Source organism: Rhinopithecus roxellana, chromosome 5, assembly GCF_007565055.1.
Source record: "Rhinopithecus roxellana isolate Shanxi Qingling chromosome 5, ASM756505v1, whole genome shotgun sequence".
NCBI lineage: Eukaryota > Metazoa > Chordata > Mammalia > Primates > Cercopithecidae > Rhinopithecus > Rhinopithecus roxellana.
Window position 1 is genome coordinate 121921765 of NC_044553.1, and position 20468 is coordinate 121942232.

General features: G+C 45.3%; 1 protein-coding gene across 2 annotated transcripts; it reads left to right on the plus strand.

Moving 5' to 3' along the window:
• Positions 1–440: 440 nt before the first annotated feature.
• On the plus strand, positions 441–19555 carry LOC115897672 (chromatin-remodeling ATPase INO80-like). Of its 2 annotated transcripts, none has more exons than XM_030931325.1 (8): positions 441–616; positions 10176–10334; positions 10975–11077; positions 12733–12821; positions 14113–14268; positions 14544–14703; positions 15368–15583; positions 17977–19555. In XM_030931325.1, the coding sequence occupies exons 1-8, from the start codon at positions 455–457 to the stop codon at positions 18192–18194; spliced, it is 1263 nt and encodes a 420-aa protein (XP_030787185.1). In that variant the 5' UTR covers positions 441–454; the 3' UTR covers positions 18195–19555. The 2 variants fall into 2 exon arrangements, with proteins under 2 accessions (XP_030787185.1, XP_030787186.1); XM_030931326.1 differs by having other exon boundaries at positions 14116–14268.
• The last annotated feature ends 913 nt before the right edge of the window (positions 19556–20468 follow it).

The following is a 20468-nucleotide window of genomic DNA, read 5'->3' on the forward strand; positions in this document are numbered from 1 at the left end:
ACTAAAAATACAAAAAACTAGCCGGGCGTGGTGGCGGGCGCCTGTAGTTCCAGCTACTCGGAGGCTGAGGCGGGAGAATGGCGTGAACTCGGGAGGCAGAGCTTGCAGTGAGCTGAGATCCGGCCGCTGCACTCCAGCCCGGGCGACAGAGCGAGACTCCGTCTCAAAATAAATAAATTAAATAAATAAATAAATAAATAAATATTAAAATAAAAATAAAAATATGATAGAGAAGTCTGTACATCTGTGGTAACATATTTTTCTGTTATATTTGCTACATGTTTATACTTGTGTTGCCTATCAATCATTTATTAGTGGGTAGCAAAAGTTTATCTTCAGATTGGAAGGTGACCTCCATGTTTGATTGTAAGAACAGAGCAACATTGTATAATGCTTTACAGAAATATCAATCAGGCCTAGGTAACCACCAAAACTCTTTTTAGTCCTAGACTCTATGTTCTATATTCAGAGATCTCTCTCTTTTGATACATGCCATTTTTTCTTTTCAGTTTTTCCTTTAACATATCTCTCCCTTTTGTGCAGGAATGACATCTTTGTGTTCCTGTTAAGCACACGAGCTGGAGGACTAGGTATCAATCTCACTGCTGCAGACACAGTAAGTAATGAGAGTACAATCAACTAGATATGCAGGTTTTCTACTATGAAACCTACTGTGCAGGTTTTTCTACTATGGCATTCAGTTTGTGTTACCCTTTGCTTTTGTATCACAAACTTGCAAACTTTTTATTTCTTTGCCTCTTGTATTAAAAGACTCTAGTTGCTCTTTGACTGGAACTAGAGTATTTTAGCTTTCCTTACGGACTTTACTATTCATTTTCTTTGAATACGTTTGTTTTTGTTTTTGTTTTTTGAGACAGGGCCTCACTCTTGTCACCCAGGCTGGCGTGCAGTGGCATGATCATGGGTCACTGTAGCTTCTTCAACCTCCCTAGTCTCAGGTGATCCTCCCACCTCACCCTCCCAAGTAGCTGGGACTACAGGCATGCGCCACCATGCCCAGCTAATTTTTGTAGTTTTTGTAGAGATGGGGTTTCGCCGTGTTGCCCAGGCTGGTCTTGAACTCCGAGGCTCAAGTGATCCACCTGCCTCCACCTCCCAAAGTGCTGGGATTACAGGCGTGAGCCACTGTGCCTTGCCTGAATAAGTTTCTTACACATTCATTCGACAGTTATTTCACGAATGCGTACTATGTGTCTGATACTGTTCGCGACACTTAGGGTACATCAGAGAAAACAGACTGGAAAAAAATCAGTCAGTCCATCCAGATTTGTTTTAGGAGCTATAATTGAACACATCAGAAAGGATTGTTTTGTTACTCTTATGCATTATTCCATTAATGGAAAAACCCATTTTTTGTATCCTGAACTTTAAAAGGTGGTTGGAGAGCAATGAAAAGGGTAATTTCAAAAATAAGATTGAAAAGCCATTCCAACAAAGTATCCACTCTTTCCTACCCAGTGTCCTTGCAGGAATGCTTCAGTGTTTGAAAGGGGGAAGAAAAGAGGATTCCTGGCTGGGTGTGGTGGCTCACATCTGTAATCCCAGCACTTTGGGAGGCCAAGGAGGGTGAATCACGAGGTCAAAAGATCAAGACCATCCTGGGCCAACATGATGAAACTGTGTCTCTGCTAAAAATACAAAAAAAAAAAAAAAATTGGCTGGCGTGGTGACACGTGCCTATAGTCCCAGCTACTCAGAAGGTGAGGCAGGACAGTCCCTTGAACCCGGGAGGCAGAGGCTGCAGTGAGCCAAGATCACACCACAACACTCCAGCCTGGGTGACAGAGCAAGACTCTGTCTCAAAAAAGAAAACAGAAAAGAAGATTCTTTTTGAATCTCAAAATTATTCCTAAGATTCAAATATATTGGCCGGGCGCGGTGGCTCAAGCCTGTAATCCCAGCACTTTGGGAGGCCGAGACGGGCGGATCACGAGGTCAGGAGATCGAGACCATCCTGGCTAACACAGTGAAACCCCGTCTCTACTAAAAATACAAAAACTAGCCGGGCGAGGTGGCGGGCGCCTGTAGTCCCAGCTACTCGGGAGGCTGAGGCGGGAGAATGGCGCAAACCCGGGAGGCGGAGCTTGCAGTGAGCTGAGATCGGGCCACTGCACTCCAGTCCGGGCGACAGAGCGAGACTCCGCCTCAAAAAAAAAAAAAAAAAAAAAAAAAAAAAAAAAAGATTCAAATATATTTAATAAAAATTTTAGTGACGAGATTTAAAAAAATCCATAAATAGGAAATTGTTTTATAAAAGGCATGACTCTAAAAATGGCACTTAATATGACTATCATGGTGCCTCTCTGAAATATATAACATCAAAATCCCCACAACTGTGAGGAGAAAGCAAACTCATGAGGGTAATGGAGAAATGAGGTACAGGAGTGTAGAGGCTTGAATAGATTCATAGCAGCAGGGGGAATCTCTCCCTCTCTCTCTCTCTCTCTCTGTCGCTAATCTGATACTACAGATTCTGTAATAGCAACTATAGGATGTACCTTCCTTGGCATCTAAACTTTCAGTCAGTTAACCAGGTACGGCAAGACATCAGCGCCCGAGGGCCACTGGAGGCGTTGCTGGGTAGCTGTACATCCTCAGCATCTGTCATCCTATGGGAGGGCTGTCAGTGTAGTGTGTGTTGTTCTGTGGGTTCTCTGATGTGGTGGCTCACTTGAGCCATATCACATAGTTTCTACCATATCAGATAGTAGAAACCTGCCTTTCTCCTTGTTACCTCTTGGTTCTCTGCCCTCTGTATCTTTTAAGAATTTCAACATAGTCATACTCTCAATGTGAGTACAAGATTCATCACTTTGTCCAAGCTGGTCTTTTGGACTCCACTCTCAGTTCCCAGCTTCATACCTGTTGATCCAAATCCATTCTTTGCTATGCTGGTACTCTGTTAGTTTCTCTGTACCCTTTATTAATCATGCCACTCCTTTGATTAAAACTTCAGGAATTCTCCATCAATTATAAAATAAAGTATAAGGCTCTTCATTTGTGTCCTTTATCTGCCTTTACAGCCTAATTATCAGACCACTTTCCCTTCCAAATTTTATATTCCAGAAATAATGATTGGCTTGTAGTTTCCTGAACACACCATGCCATATCACACTGTTGGATAAAGTGTTCCCTCAGCCTAAGTCATCCTCCCATGAGTCTCCTCTTCCACCTGGTGAACTTCTGTTTGTTCTTTAAAACCCCATTCAGGTGTCAATATTCCTTCCCCAGCCCCTCCCTTTATTCAAGTTAATCAAAATGCATTGTAAGTAATTATTTTACGTACTAGACTTTGGCCTCAACAATGGAAGAAAGTCAAAAGTCTGCATTTCTAGGCTGAGCACGGTGGCTCACACTCGTAATCCCAACACTTTGGGAGGCCAAGGTGGGCAGATGGCTTGTAAGACCAGCCTGGCCTACATGGTGAAACCCCATCTCTACTAAATATACAAAAATTAGCTGTATGTGCTGGCGCATGGTTGTGGTCCCAGCTACTCGGGAGGCTGAGGCAGGAGAATCACTTGAACCCAGGAGGCAGAGGTTGCAGTGAGCCAAGATCGCACCACTGCACTCCATCCTGGGCAGTAGAGTGAGACTCCATCTCAAAAAAAAAAAAAAAAAGGCTGTATTTCTAGTACCTGGAACAGTTTCATTTGTTCATTCATTCATTCATTCATTAGACAGATGTTTAATGAGCATCCACCAAAGGCCCAGCATTGTTTTAGGCGCTAGGAATTCAGCATGCAACAAAACAAAGTTCCATTTCTATCTTCTTAGTTACTATAAATTACATTTCTAGTGGCAGGAGAGGAGACAAAGCATAAAGAAATGGAAAAAAAACTAATAATATGGGGCCAGGTGCGGTGGCTCACACCTGTAATCCCAGCACTTTGGGAGGCGGAGGCAGGCGGATTACAGGGTCAGGAGTTCGACACCAGCTTGGCCAATATGGTGAAACCCTCTCTCTAATAAAAATACAAAAAAATTAGCCTGGGCATGGTGGTGGGCGCCTGCAGTCCCAGCTATTCGGGAGGCTCAGGCAGGAGAATTGCTTGAACCCAGGAGTCAGAGGTTGCAGTGAGCCAAGATCACGCCACTGTACTCCAGCCTGGGCGACAGAGCAAGAGTCCATCTCAAAAACAAACAAAAAACTGGTAATATGAATGCTATGAAGAAAAATTCATCAGGTAAGGAGTGATAGCATGAGAATGATCAGGGGTTGCTGTTTTATATGGATTGGTAAGGCATCTCTGATAAGGTGACATTTGAGCCAAGATCTGAAGAAAGTAAGGAGGTAACCTAAGCATATACCTGGCAGAAGGAAGAGCATTCCAGGCAGAGGAGATAAGTGAAAAGCCCGAAGGTGAGAACATGCTTGGCATATTCAAGCAAAAAGGAGGAGCCCAGAGTGGGTAGAACAGAATCAACTATGGGGAGAGTAGTATGAGATGGCCATTGCAGAAGCAGATCATATAGGGTTTAGTAGCTATGGTAAGAACTTTGAGATGGAGAGCAATTGCAAGAGTTTGAACAGAGGAGTAACATGATCTGGTTTGAGTTTTAAATGCGTCCTTCTGGCTTCTGTTTAGAGTGGGAGAAAAAAATGAAACACTACAAGGAGACATAAGCAGGAAGAGTATCGGACGTTAAGTGGCAGTGTCACCCAGGCAGCAGAGTCTGAAGTTCAGAAGAAAGATTAGGGTTAAAGCTGTATTTTCTTTTCTTTCCTTTTTTTGTTTTTTTGTTTTTGTTTTTTTGGAGACAGAGTCTTGCTCTGTCATTCAGGCTGGAGTGCAGTGGCTTGATCTCGGCTCACTTGAACCTCCACCTCTCAGGTTCAAGTGATTCTCCCACCTCAGCCTCCCGAGTAGCTGGGACTACAGGCACACACCACCATTACCAGCTAATTTTTATGTTTTTAGTAGAGACGGGGTTTCACCATGTTGGCCAGGCTGGTCTTGAACTCCTGACCTCAGGTGATCTGCCTGCCTCGGCCTCCCAAAGTGTTGGGATTACAGGCCTGAGCCACCTGGCCTTAAAGCTGTATTTTCAAATCATGAGGCTGTAGATGATATTTAAGACCATGAGGCTGTATGAGGTCACCTGGGAAGGTCTAGCATAAGTTCATTTTATTAAAATATGTTTCTGTTCTTTTCAGCTTGCCTATCTCAGGTTTAGTCTGTGGTTTCTTTTTTTTTTTTTTTTTTTTTTTTTTTTTTTTTTTTTTTTTTTTTGAGACGGAGTCTCGCTCTGTCACCCAGGCTGGAGTGCAGTGGCCGGATGTCAGCTCACTGCAACCTCCACCTCCCGGGCTCACGCCATTCTCCTGCCTCAGCCTCCCGAGTAGCTGGGACTACAGGCGCCTGCCACCTCACCCGGCTAGTTTTTTGTAGTTTTTAGTAGAGACAGGGTTTCACTGTGTTAGCCAGGATGGTCTTGATCTCCTGACCTCGTGATCCGCCCGTCTCGGCCTCCCAAAGTGCTGGGATTACAGGCTTGAGCCACCGCGCCCGGCCATAGTCTGTGGTTTCTTAAGGAATAGTTTCTCTGGTTGTTCATTTAAATGCTTAAAATTAAAAAAAAAAAAAAGCAGGTTTAAAAGGAGAGATCTACACCTTGCTTCCAAGGTTCACATAGTTTGCCCTGTAGGAGTAAAGAGCATCCTACAAGCCACAAAGAAGCAAAGTAGACTAGGCCCCTGATTCATAAGTAGAGGAATAAGAGTAGGAATTCTTTTTTCATCTTGAAGGCCAGAGAGGGGCTCTAGGCTGGGCATGGTGGCTCATGCCTGTAATCCCTGCAGTTTGGGAGGCCGAGGTGGGTGGATTGCTTGAGGGCAGATGTTTGAAACCAGCCTGGGCAACATAGCAAGACACCATCTGTATAGAAAGTTTTTAAAATTAGCCAGGCATGGCGGCACATGCCTGTGGTCTGAGCTCCTCAGGAGACTGAGGTGGGAGGTTTGCTTGGGCCCAGACTGCAGTCAAGACTGCAGAGCTGTGATTGTGCCACTGCACTCCAACATGGGCAACACTGAGCCCCTGTCTCAAAAAAAAAAAAAAAAAAAGAGGCTCTGAATACTCTGATTTCTGAATTCTGAAATAATTTACATTTTAATTTTGGGGGAAGGGCTTGGGGATTCACTTGTAAATTAGAAACTCCTGGAATAGTTCTTAGAAAAATGAGACATCAAGATTGAAATTAATTCCGAGGATGTACTATGTGTGTGTGTTGCTAGAGAAACAGTACAGTTAGCTGCTTTCTGGCATTTTTCCTTTGCCCTGAGATTTATTTAGCTTTGGGATTTCCCCAGAACCATTTATGGACAGGGAAGAGATTAATCAACCTAAAAATGTCAGGAAAAACCTAATGTCTTATGATTGAGAATGCATATGTAAAAATGTGGGACTATCTGGCCTTCTCTGTTAGTAAAAACATCGTTTTAGCAAATGATGTATGGCAGCTGCCTCTTACTGTGTCATTGTTTGTATATTCTTCCTGAAGTAAGGTTATCTTTGCATTTGACTCTGTTTAGTAAGGGGTTGTTATAAACTGCACTGTTTGTGTTTCTGTGTCAGACCTATTTTAAATGCTTATGTGTAAGGAGAATGAAGAGCTTTTCTCCCTTTGCAGAGATTCAAGAAGTCCTGTCTCACAGGACAGCTTTTAGCCCTCTGCGGAGGCCAAACCTCCGCTCATTCTCTTGGGAGAAAAAGCTCTATCCCCCAAGTGTTGGTCTAACTTTTCCCAGTTGTTCCTCTAGAAATTTTCCTGTTTTAAATCTCACTCTCTCATCCCCTGAAACTCCTTCTCATTGACCTGTGCATCCAGGCCCCTCTACTGGATGGTAACGGTCACCTCTCTTCCCCTGTGCCTGCCCTGCTTGGTGTTTACAATGTCATGAAGGCACTGACTATTGTTTCCCCTTAGTCATTGCTGGGCCACGCTTTGTGGATTGACTTGCCTTAATCTTTCCTAGTTAAGTCAGTTGTTCTAGTCCTTTAATTGTTACTTGTTTTTCTCTAGAATGTCTCACTGAGCTCCATAAACCCTACTGCCAAGTACAGGCGTCATCCCTGTCCCGCTCTGGTGCATTGTCTCCCTCACCACTCCCTCCAGTTCACATCATGGTTAATTCAGTGTTAGATTAGATGGTAACCACACATCTGTCTTGGTTTTTAGTTCTCTCACTCTTGTTCTTAACCTGTTAGTTTGTACGTATTTCATATTTTCCCCTGCATAAGTATTTTTCTCAACAATCCTGTTTTATTCTCTTTTCCTCCCAAATTCCCCACCTCTTGGAATCCATTTAAAGGATAAATATCTTCTATATTTGGAGATTTTTGAAGTTAAGATTGTAAACCCATCTCCTTACGGCTTTAATCTTACTGTTTATGAACTCAAAAGAACACAAGTTGAATCAGGTTTGGTTGCCACTGGGTCTTCTAGGAAAAAATATTAAGACAATACCTATGAAGCAATTCATAATATGGCTCTCCCTCTACCCACCTCTACCACGCACATCTCCACATTATGAATTCATGCTGAACCATAGCCTCAAGCTTAGACAGCTCAAGATACTGTCTTTTGGGTGTGACATCAGCCCTCAAATTCCACATGTGTAGTCATTTTAAATACATTGGGCATCATGGGACAACATGAACCAGAAAAAAGATGAAAAAAAAGTACACTGGGCAAGTAATGTTATCCTCTAGTCCAACTGAAGGTCTTCATTTCTGTTAGCTATGTTTTCCCTGAAAGTTCAAACTAGGTCTTCTGGAAGTTTGTATGTCCTCTTTGAAACTCCAAAATGTCCTGTGGTCAGGTTTGTTAAGTTCCTCTAGAGGCGACAAGCATTGTGCACTCCTAAATCTTAGGTTTGCAGGACACTAGATTGACAGTAAGCTTTCACAGTGACTTTCTTTGGCCAGCAGTTTGCGGTGTTCTTCCCAAGGATTCTAACCTGTGCTAACAATGGAGGGAAACCATTTTGGCCGGGCGCAATGGCTCATACCTGTAATTCCAACACTTTGGGAAGCTGAGATGGGAGGATTGCTTGAGCCCAGGAGTTTGGGGCTGCAGTGAGCCAATATCATGCCACTGTACTTCAGCCTGGGTGATAGAGCAAGACCCTGTCTCAGAAAAGAAAAAGAGAGAGAGGCAGAGAGAAACAGTTTCAAGAAAGATGACTCACTCTTTCAAATAGTACACATGAAATAATTGGACACCATAGAAGTTAGTGATTAAGTGGGGACTTGGGCCAAGGTAGGTAAGCAATGCCAAGTATTGGTACTACTATAGGTTGCAGAGGGAGACTGTTAGGTCACTCCCCACCCCAGCCGCCCCTTGCTGTGATCTCAGACCAGTCTCTGGAAGAGTTTTGGGATTCTAGTTCAGAGAAACAGCTTGAACAAAAAGAGGTGTACACAAATGTATTATAAGCCAGGACCACTGAAGAGACCCATCTGTCTAAAGGGAAGGGGCATATTTGTGTTAGGAAAGAATAGGAAATAAAGTTGGCTGTCTATAGCAGGCCTTGATTATTTAGGAGAGTTTGGACATGGTGTGTAACTGGCAGATAGCTGGAATGGCCCACAGTGGTAGCCAAGGTAGACTGAAGAGGAAAGAGACTGAGATCTAAGAGTCCTGCTGATGTAACAGAGCGCTAATCCAGATGTAGGTTGTGAGGGCCTGGTCCAGAATGGTAACAGTGGGACTGTAGAAATGACAGGTTCATTTTTGAAGCAGTGGCTGGATTTGGTGACTTTTGATTGGATATAAAGGATGACACATGAGATGTTAGGACCATTTTGAACTGGTCCACCATGTTGGATGGTAGCCTCAAGAGCTTTAGTGGTGATACATTTTGTTGTTAATTTGTTTGTTGCTCAACAAACTAGAAGTCACTTCCAGAGACCCCTTTAAACATTCTATCCTGGGAATTCTTGGGCTAGTAAATGACTGTTGATGAGAGCCTGAGAATTCTAGGGAAAGCCATGCCTGTTTCCAAGATGGCCCCAGTGTTTTGTTTTATTTTGTTTTGTTTTGTTTTGTTTTGTTTTGAGACAGAGTTTCTCTCTTGTCGCCCAGGCTGGAGCGCAATGGCATGATCTCAGCTCACTGCAACCTCCGCCTCCTGGGTTCGAGCGATTCTCCTGCCTCAGCCTCCTGAGTAGCTGGGTTCACAGGTGCCTGCCACCACACCTGGCTAATTTTTTTTTTTTTTTTTTTTTTTGAGATAGAGGCTCACTCTGTCACCCAGGCTGGAGTGCAGTGGTGCAGTGTCGGCTCACTGCAACCTCTGCTTCCCAGGTTCAAGCAGTTCCCCTGCCTTAGCCTCCCAGGTAGCTGGGATTGCAGGTGCGCACCACCACACCCAGCTAATTTTTGTATTTTTAATAGAGACGGGGTTTCACCATGTTGGCCAGGCTGGTCGCTAACTAATTACCTCAGGTGATCCACCTACCTTGGCTTCCCAAAGTGCTAGGATTACAGGTGTGAACCACCACGCCTGACCTGTTTTGTTTTGTTTTTGAGACGGGGTATCGCTCTGTTACCCAGGCTAGAGTGCAGTGGTGCAATCTCAGCTCACCTCAACCTCTGCCTCCCAGGCTCAAGCAGTCCTCCCACCTCAGTCTTGTGAATAGTTGGGAGCAGTGGTGCTTACTTAGGCAATGTGATCTTGGATAAATGGTCTAGCTCATTTGTGCCTCATTCTCCTAAACTACAAAATATGTGAATCTTAACAGTATTTAAATCATGATGATTATCGGATTTTTTTTTTTTCTCAGCACAAATAACAGTGATAATTCTGGGATTTAAATGAGTTAATGCACTTAGAACAATGCACTATAAGTGTTAACCGTTAATGTTATTAATGTACTAAGCACTACATTTTAACTATTAATATTATTGCTACTCTCTCTTTTTAAGTGAAAACTGAAAAAAATAAAACAGGAGCATGTGTCTTTTGCTCAGGGCATGTGACGGAATGGCTTTGTATCTTCTAAGAAGATGTATCTTAGCTCAGTATCATAGAAAGGAATCAGACCCTACTGACACCAGACTATTGCAAACAGACAATTGGCTGGGTTGCTCTCAGAATTTCTGGTCCTTCCCTAAGAGTGCTTCAGTTTTTGCTATATTCTATGCAGGTGATTTTCTATGATAGCGACTGGAACCCCACTGTGGACCAGCAGGCCATGGACAGGGCCCACCGCTTGGGGCAGACAAAGCAGGTTACCGTGTACCGGCTCATCTGTAAAGGCACCATTGAAGAACGCATTCTGCAAAGAGCCAAGGAGAAGAGTGAGGTAAGCACAAGGGAAAGAAATTCCTGCCCTGATGGAGCAAACAGAAAGTCTGACCACATCGACTGGATTGAGACTATTTAAAACGCTATTGCCTTTTATTGGTCCTGATGAAACTACAATTTCTTCTGAACAGAAAATAAAATCAGGTCCCATGCAATAGCAATCCTGACTTCCCTGGCCATGCCTCATTCCCTTTCCCCCAGAATGGTTTCCGTAGCCTGGATCCAGCTGTTGTTCATGTGGAGACTGACACCAGTAATGGCCTCTCGTATTCAGGGGAAGAAGGATTGACATTTTTGAGTTCTTATCCTAATACTCTCAACTTACCTGCCTCTGAATTGTATGCCAAATTTGTTAGTTTCCAAAGAAATTATTATTTTTTGTTTTTTTCCATCCTGATTCAGTACTGTTAGATTTTCTAGTTAGCAGTTCCAAGCAAAGAAGTTATCATTTTCCTTCTGTCAGACAAATAATCTGGATGAGCCAATCGATGAACTGAAATGAAAAGGGGGAAAAGAAGGAATAGGAAACCAGAGGCCTCACCTGAGGAGTGGGTTGAGAGCGATGTGTATCTTTTTCTGGATATCTGCCGTAGTGGAATGGATGCCTAGAGGCGACATTTTGATCTGCTTTGGTGTAGATTCAGCGGATGGTGATTTCAGGTGGGAACTTCAAGCCAGATACCTTGAAACCCAAAGAGGTGGTTAGTCTTCTTCTAGACGACGAAGAGTTGGAGAAGAAACGTATGTACTCGAAACCTCTAGACACTCCTTTTACGTATCTGAAAATGGAAGAGGTACTTGGCTGTGTGCCAAGGGTAGGCAAAGCCAAAGGCTATATTTAGAGAAAATATTTTTGTGCTCGTATTTTATATAAAAACCCAAACAAGATTGTGTTCTGGGCCAGGCATGGTGGCTCATGCCTATAATCCCAGCACTTTGGGAGGCCAAGGTGGGCAGATCACCTGAGGTCAGGAGTTTGAGACCAGCCTGGCCAACGTTGTGAAATCCTGCCTCTACTAAAAATTCAAAAAATTAGTTGGGCATGGTGGCGGGCGTCTATAATCCCAGCACTTTGGGAGGCCAAGGCAGGAGAATTACTTGAACCCAGGAGGCGGAGATTGCAGTGAGCCAAGATCGTGCCATTGCACTCCAGCCTGGGCAACAAGAGCGAAACTCCACCTTAAAAACAACAACAACAACAACAAAAAAAACGGCAAGGTGGCTCACACCTGTAATCCCAGCACTTTGGGAGGCCAAGGCGGGTGGATCACGAGGTCAGGAGTTCCAAGACTAGCCTGGCCAACCTGGTGAAACCCCGTCTCTACTAAAAATACAAACATTAACCAGGCGTGGTGGTGGGCACCTGTAATCCCAGCTACTCGGGAGGCTGAGGCAGGAGAATCTCTTGAAGCTGGGAGGCGGAGGTTGCAGTGAGCCAAGATCGTGCCATTGCACTCCAGCTTGGGCAACAAGAGCAAGATTCCATCTCGAAAAAAAAAGAATGCATTGTGGAGTAGAGGGCAAAATTTGTGTGTATTTTAAAGGTAAATGTGGCTTCAAATAATGTAGCTTGCACAAGAAAGGCACCTGACTTCTTAGCAGTAATGAATTTGCTCTTCTGCCCAGAAAAATGTTTTTATGGAAAAGTTGGAGAAGCACGCAGCTCTAACCATACAAACCCTCCTCCCATGTGTTTTCTGACTTTTGAGAGCATTGGGTTTCAGATTAATCCTGTGAGACTTTGAAGCCTTCCACAGCATTACAGCAGAAAATAAGTTCACATTTGCCAACACCTTCTGAAACCTTTCAGAACTCTACAGCCATGCTCAATCTGTGCAAAGCAGAGATATTAAAAGACTGAAATGAAAAAGGGAAAAAGAATAATGTGAGGAAAGGCCCATAATAATTTTTTTTTTTCGAGACAGAGTTTCGTGTGTTGCCCAGGCTGGAGTGCAGTGGCACAATCGTGGCTCACCACAACCTCCACTTCCTGGGCTCAGGCAATCCTCCCGACTCAGCCTCTGGGGTAGCTGGGACCCACACACATATCACTGTGCCTGGCTAATTTTTGTATTTTTATAGAGATGGGGTTTTACCATGTTGGCCCGGCTGGTCTCAAACTGGGCTTGAGCAGTCACCCCGCCCCAGCCTCCCAAAGTGCTAGGATTACAGACGTGAGTCACCACACTGAGCCAGCCCATAATACTTAAATAGAGTGTGACTTAAACCCAAATTTGAGAATCCAAGTTAGAAAACCACTGGTTATCTGCCTTAAACAGATAGAAGTGATACCTTGGAAAATAAACATCAAGGGATATGGTCACCTTAATTTTAAGAAAGTGAGGATTATGATTACCACAGGTACTTCATCAGGTCTTAATTTATCTTCTTGATAGTGAGGCTGCGGCAGGAAGAGAAACGGCAACAGGAGGAAACCAACCGAGTGAAAGAGCGCAAGCGGAAGCGGGAAAAGTATGCAGAGAAGGTATCTCCAGCCTGGAATGGTGGATAGGGGCTAATGGGGCCTGGGGTACTTACCAAAAAGGCTTTGGGGTACATAGCTTCTCATCTTGGTTACTGGTTGGTATCCAGCTTCAGCTTGTGTATGATCAGCCACATTTCTGGGCTGACTCATGTTTTGCTCAGGAGAAATGTGGCCTTGGTAGATCTGTACTCCCCACACAAACTCACACTTACAGTGGTGGTCACAGTTTAATTATGGAAACCATTTGTCAGGGCTGTTACAAAGCGTGTAAAGCTAAAATGTGACTAAGATCGGCATTACTTACTTATATTATTAGGCTCCATAGAATCTTAGAAAGGGCCTAAGAGGTCATGAGATCCATAACCTACCAGAATTCTGCTTGTGTACCACTCAGTGTCATCTGTCACTAGGAAAATAAACACCCAGCTTAGAAATAAGAAACAAGAATAAGAAATGTCCATTCATCTCTTTTTCTCCAGTTCACACCAAGGATTTGAACTGTCTTAAAAATTTTTCTTAAAAAGAAAAACAGAGGCCGGGCGCGGTGGCTCAAGCCTGTAATCCCAGCACTTTGGGAGGCCGAGACGGGCGGATCACGAGGTCAGAAGATCGAGACCATCCTGGCGAACACAGTGAAACCCCGTCTCTACTAAAAAATACAAAAAACTAGCCGGGCGAGGTGGCAGGCGCCTGTACTCCCAGCTACTCGGGAGGCTGAGGCAGGAGAATGGTGTAAACCCAGGAGGCGGAGCTTGCAGTGAGCTGAGATCATGCCACTGCACTCTAGCCCGGGCGACAGAGTGAGACTCTGTCTGAAAAAAAAAAAAAAAAGAAAAAGATATATACAAAATATATTGAAACATTGGCCCTCTCTTTTGTGGGACTGCATTCAGTCAGCCCCAGTAAGTGCTAGATGTGCCAACGGCTGGTGAGGCTCTGGTTCAGTGTAACTGCCCCAACTTTAAACTCTTATTATTGTGGCAGATATTCATAAGCTTTCTTTTTTTTCTTTTGAGCCGGGGTCCAATTTCTGGGCTCAAGCAATCCTCCCACCTCAGCCTCCTAAGTAGTTGGAATTATAGGCATGTGCCACAGTACTCGACTGAAATACACATAGACTCTTATTAAAGCCATCCCTTCTTCCTTATGCAGTTTTTCTTCCTTAAAAGTGTGCTGATTGAGAAGTTTATAAACTAAAGAAGAAAAGCTCTGTTACCCTTTTCATCCCAAATCCTGCTTTTCTTTTGGGGTGCATCCTCACACGTTTTCCATATTTATCTGTGGTTCCCAGAAGAAAAAGGAAGATGAATTGGATGGGAAAAGGAGAAAAGAGGGTGTGAACCTGGTGATCCCATTTGTTCCCTCGGCTGATAACTCCAACCTCTCTGCTGACGGAGATGACTCCTTCATTAGCGTGGACTCAGCCATGCCAAGCCCTTTCAGTGAGGTGAGGCTCCTTTTAGATGCCTGCATCACAGCAGTAAGGAGTGTCCTGACCGTGTAGCAGGGACACACTGCTGGGCAGTCTTTGCTTCTCCTGGAGTTCTCCAGCCTTGTTGAAGTAGGTTGCACGTGAGTTCTGTAAGGAGAAAAACAAAGGAGGATAGGTTGGTTTCTCAGAAGCCAAAGCAGCCTCAGCTGTGAAGCATGTTCCTAGCTGGGTGCAAGGCCGTGGGCAGTGAGCACAGGGAGTAGTAATGATCTTAACCCTTCCTTTTCTAGATCTCCATCAGCAGTGAGCTGCACACTGGCTCCATTCCTCTGGACGAGAGCAGCAGTGACATGCTGGTCATTGTGGATGACCCAGCCTCCTCAGCCCCTCAGTCTCGAGCTACCAACTCTCCCGCATCCATAACAGGCTCCGTCTCAGACACCGTGAATGGTAATTGCTGCTGTCTTGTACAGCTTGGGCCTGGTCCATTGCCCAGCACTGGTTTGGTTGTGGGTAAGGTCCTGATTCCTTCTAAGATAATGGTATTTTTATTCTTTCAATCGCTTTGTCAAGTAAAATGAAGAAACAAAAGGTTTAGGGAAAGCAAAATAAGAACTTTATAAAGATTTAAAACTTGTTTGTTTTTAGTCATCCCTGTCTTTCGGATTCACCATTGTTTTTGCCGATTTTTAATTAATGTTAGCTTTTCTGGGCCTTTCCTCACTTTGTTGTGTGGGGCCCAGTGTTGCTGCCGTTCTTGGGGAGCTCTGGGTTCAGAACTCGAGGGTAAAATTTGACTCTCCAAGGCAGATGAGTCCCAGGTAGCAAGTCACTTCCCTTTGTAATGGACAAATTTAAAGAGGAAACTCAGGAGTAATGTAACTACTCTTCAGCATGAAAAGCAGCTTGAGGAGTTAGGATGTTTTCATTGTTTAGAATTCTTAGTATTCTGTGTGACTCTGATCTAGCCATTATTAAGTGGAGATATAGACCTCCTCATGGGTCCTAAAACAAACACCCCAAGAGCCCGCTTTCTCTTGTCAGGAGAAGATTATGTTAACATCTTGGAGAGATTCACTTTTTTTTTTCCCTTTTGGCCCATTTGTTCCCACAGGAATTTCCATTCAGGAAATGCCAGCTGCAGGACGTGGTCACTCAGCCCGAAGCCGAGGCCGCCCCAAAGGTTCAGGAAGCACAGCCAAAGGAGCAGGGAAGGGCCGGAGCCGAAAGTCCACAGCAGGCAGCGCTGCTGCAATGGCAGGAGCCAAAGCTGGGGCTGCAGCGGCCTCTGCGGCTGCCTATGCTGCATACGGGTACAATGTGTCTAAAGGTACAGAAGCCCAGGGTGGCTGCAGACTTTGTTCTGGTCAGAGACAGTCTAGAAATTCTGTCAGGTAGAACATGTAGGAAACCCCCAGGCCAGGAGCCTTCTTCCTAGAACAACTGGGGTTCTGCTTCTTTGTAATAAGCACTGTTGACTCACCCCTTGCCCTCCTGATGGTACAGGGCTGCCTTTGGATTGGAAGTAGCTGTAGAAAGAGAGAACTGAATTGCGGACTGTACTACTTTAAACATTCTGAATTTTTCTTGCTTTGGGGAACTGATTTGTTTTCTTCCTAGGCTTTTATTTCTGAGATCCACATTTTAGTAATCCAAATTAGCATAGTTAGCATTCATGCAGCTATGTGATTTATCACCTAGATACGAGGCACCTGCTGTGTGCATAGGCGTATACCACATGGGCCGTGCACAGTGGCTCATGCCTGTAATCCCAACGCTTTGAGAGACTGAGACAGGCAGATCACTTGAGGCCAGAAGTTCGAGACCAGCCTGGCCAACATGATGAAACCCTGTCTCTACCAAAAAAACACAAAAAATTAGCTGGGTGTGGTGGCCTGTAGTCCCAGCTACTTGGGAGGCTGAGGCATGAGAATTGACTGAACCCTGGAGGCGGAGGTTGCAGTGAGCCAAGATCACGTCACTGCACTCCAACTTGGGTGACAGAGCAAGACTCTCTCAAAAAAAAAAAAAATGTAAAAAGGAGTATTCCACATGGACCTTGCTTCTGAGTGTATAATAGCAATGAGATAGGGGAAGCCATGCATGCAGTATGCTTAATAGCAATCCACGGTCAAATACAGGTGAGTGAAAAGAGGAAAGCAGCCATGGTGGTTGTAGGTCAGGAGAGGGAACCGTGGACCTGCTGATAAGTTGCCTGTCTGTATTCAAAAGGGAGGAGAAGAATGAAGGATTTGGACTGGTGACTGAGAGCTGGCAGTGGCTAAGGCATATTGGGGTTCACTGAGCAGGTTAGGTTCCACTGAAGAGGAGCAGTGGGAGTCAAGTTTAGAAATACCTGGTGGGGCGTGCTAGGCAGGAGCTTAGCAGATGTGTGACAAGGGGCTGCAGACAGTTTGAGAAAAAAAGTGGCTGTTGTGACCGTGATATGTGAAGGATGATTGTAGCTATAAAGTATAGGACATTTGAGTGTGGTGAGAAAGAGAGAGTCACTTACAGACCTTTCTTCCCATTCAATACATGGGCTTAGTATTAGCTCATAGGATTGTTGTAGCAAGTAAAGGCATACTTGTATAGAAAGTGCTTGGAGTGTAGTAATTGCTCAGTAATTGTTAGTTTACTTGCCTTTTCTCCCACTGCAGGAATCTCAGCTTTCATTTATTGGTTCTTCCAGGAAATATGAAGTATAATAGCCTCGCCCAGTGTTTCTTAACCCTTGTCAACTTATCACATCCTTGGAAAACAACAATCATGCCAGTAGTCAAGCCTCCCATGGCAGGGTCTCACCCATGGCTGGGGCATTGCATATGTTCATAGGGTTTCTCCTCAGAACCTGCACAAAGCAGAGGGCAGGAAGGGTAAGCGAGATAGAGAGGGTAGAGCAGCACAAGAAAAACCAACAGTGCTTGGCAACTGGAAATGGAAATCAAGGGAAAGGAGTGGTTCAGACAGTGCCTGCAGTTCCACTATGGATGAGGAGAGAGATATGTCTGCCCATGAAGCACTTAGAATTCTTTTTTGGAAAGTAAAACCAGTACATATGAAACAATTAAGGAATCATATTAGACAGTGTGTTATCACAGATAAGTGGATTTGGCTCATATAGGAAAAAGGGAAGTTCACTGTTACCCAGGGAGTCATCACTGGAGATGGGGGATTTGAGCTGTGCCCTTGAAGTGACACAGACCTTGGAGAGCAGGGGTGGCCATTGCCAGCGCAAGGAGAACTGTATGAATATAGACACAGGATAGAGAGTGGGCAGCCTTGTACCCTCTGGCCCGACTTACTGGAGAGTAGCAGGAGCATGAAATTGAGAAAGAAAAGTCTTACGATACGTGGTGTCCCAAGAAAGAAGAAAAGAAAAACCTGTTTGTGCCTAGTAAGTTACAGCTCTCACCCTGCAACCCTGGTGTTTCAGATTGTGAGTGTGTGCTCTATCTAGAGTGTCATGAGGAACATTTGACCATCTGTGGGTGAAGTAGTATGGAGAGGGTTGGGTAGTGTCATTTTCTCTTAAAAATCTATCCCTCTTACCGAAAAGACAGTTGGCAGGAAGAGCAAGCAAACATGCAAGAAGAAGTTAGCAAGGAGTTGCAGGGAGGAATTGCCACCACTTCTCCAGCTCAGACTCGTAACCAAGGCCACAGGCTCCAAGGAAGTTCACGTGGGACTGGTGCTTACATTCTTGTCTCTCTCTCCCCACAGGAATCTCCGCCAGCAGTCCTCTGCAGACATCCCTTGTTCGACCTGCTGGCCTTGCTGACTTTGGACCTTCAAGCGCCTCCTCTCCTTTGAGTTCCCCTTTGAGCAAGGGAAATAATGTTCCTGGGACTCCCAAGAACTTCCACATGACCAGCAGCCTAGCCCCAGACTCTCTGGTCCGGAAACAGGGCAAAGGCACCAACCCCTCTGGAGGACGGTAACCATCTGGGCCCTCCAGCTTCCTTCAACCAAACCAGGGCTAGAGTCCTGACCTGCCAGTGGTCTTTGGATGGCTTGCCCCATGCAGCATCTTCCATCCTGAGTCAGAAGTGGAAGTGTCCAGCAAGGGAAGAACAGGCAGGTGGATGGTGTGAGCACTTTTATCATCTGTGTCTCATCAGGAGCATCTGGGGTGCCTATAGAAGGAAGGCACAGGGCAGGGATCAGCTCCACTGCATCTCAAGTGAACTGCATAGCGAAGTCTTAAACCTCTCACGGGGCAAGCCTGACATAGACCCCCCTTTAGATGCTCAGGCACACTGTTTCCATCCCCATTCCACTCTTCGGCTCTGACACACCCCTTGCAAAGTCTCCGCAGGTGCTGTGAAGAGCCTTCCATGGTGGAGATTTCTCTTACAATTGTGATTTCTCGTAGGGCTAGTAAGGGAGGAGATTGTGTACCTGTTGTCCACAGTCTTCAGGCAGCTCCCCAGGTCTCTGAACCCCATTTGCCAGAGTGTCATCATTAAAGAGAGCAGTGACTGCAAGAGATGGTGGAGGCTGCTAAGCATGACAGGCTAGAGGAAGTATCCACAGGCAGTTGTGTTCCCAGCAGTTCCTCCCCTGTCCTGCATGGTTCACACCAAGAGAACCTTCAGATCCCACCAGCAACAGTAGCACCTTCCACCCAGGGGACTCACAGAAGCCAGTAAAGAGACCAGGAGCCACCTCAATCAGCAGGACAGCCTCACTGCCCCTCTCGCAGACTCCCCTTTGCCTGTCCTGAATGCACAGTCTCCCTGCTCATCCCCTTCAGCCCCCTGCTTGGCTGTATGCACTGTCTATATTGCACTGAGGAAGGGACAGCAGGAATGAGGTGGAGAGGGCGGAGGGAGGGGGCAGGCTCGGCACCGGCCCTCGCAGCCCCAGCCCGGCCAGCCTGAGCTTGCTGCCCTCCGGCAGAGACAGAGGGGCAGTGTTTGCATGGGAGGTGTTTATGCCTGCCCTGCCTGATGTCCCTGGTGGAGCAGGTGCCTCCGGGCGGGAAAGCCTCTAATTTGCACACCTGAAAATCGCGGAATTGAGTTTAGATAGATTGATTTTTAAAACTTTTTTTTGGAGTAGGGGGCATAGGGGAATCATTTAATTTAAATCATTAAGATTCCCCTGCTCAAACCCAGACTCGTGTGTACAGATGCTATTTAGAGGGAATCAGAAAAATGCCAAGCCTTTTTTCTCTTTGAATGTGCTGTCTATTTTTATAACTGAACTTGTACATATGTATAAAGAGAGACACATCTTCCTTTTACTAACTGGATAAAAAAAATCTTAAATAAAATGGAGTGAGATAATTTTATGTAAATTCTGGTGTCTGTGGTCTTTGCAGCTGCCTCTCCTCAGAAGCAAACTAGAGCCCTTGGTGGATGTGGCAGGATACAGGGAAAGCAGAGCCCTCGCCTGTGATCAGAAAGGACAGGGGTTGGTGGGACAAGGAGTGGACCGTGGGTGTTTCCTCAGCAGCAGAATTGATTGGGCTTATGAATTTGCCTCTGGCCATCAGAAAGGAGGCTTGACCAAGTGTCTGACATGCAGTGGTCAGGACCCTTGTCTCCATGGTGGGCTCTTTATGACTCAGGACCTAGACCCCAGGACTGAGGTGTGGGCGGCTTGGCCTGGGCGCCATCAAGTAGAGCTACATAGTGGTCATCTTAATAGTGACAGTGTTCTCAAAGTTAGCTGTACTCTTAAGCATCATGAAAGAAAATGGTGAAATACATTCCTAAGGATGCCAAAGACATCCAGGCTGTGAAAACTTCGCTTAGTGATAGTTGGAAAAAGAGTACTCGTTCCCAGCCTGGCCCGGCAGCCAGTGTTTCTCTGACTGGGTAGAACACTGATACGCTCTTGTATCACCTGTGGGCAGGGGTCATGCGTTTCCCCAGTGCGCTGGCTGTGCGGCCTCCCTAGCCTTGCTCGCCCTGCATGCTGTTGGTCAGGGTGGGCTGGGTCCTGGGCAGCTGATGCCCACCATAGTCACAGGGATCAGCCTTTCTTCACTGGTATCAAGTAGCATTAGTAGATACTCTGGATCTTGTTTATCTTGCTGGTGAACTTGACCAAGGCCTCACACAGAGTAAACCAACATCCGAACCAAGCAGTTCTGCCTTTACATGCTAGTTAAGAGTTTTCATAAGAAAAAGTAGTAATTTGACACCTGAATCGTCCCTTAAGGCAGCGCTTCTCCAGTGTTAATGTGCGTACAAATCACCTTGAGA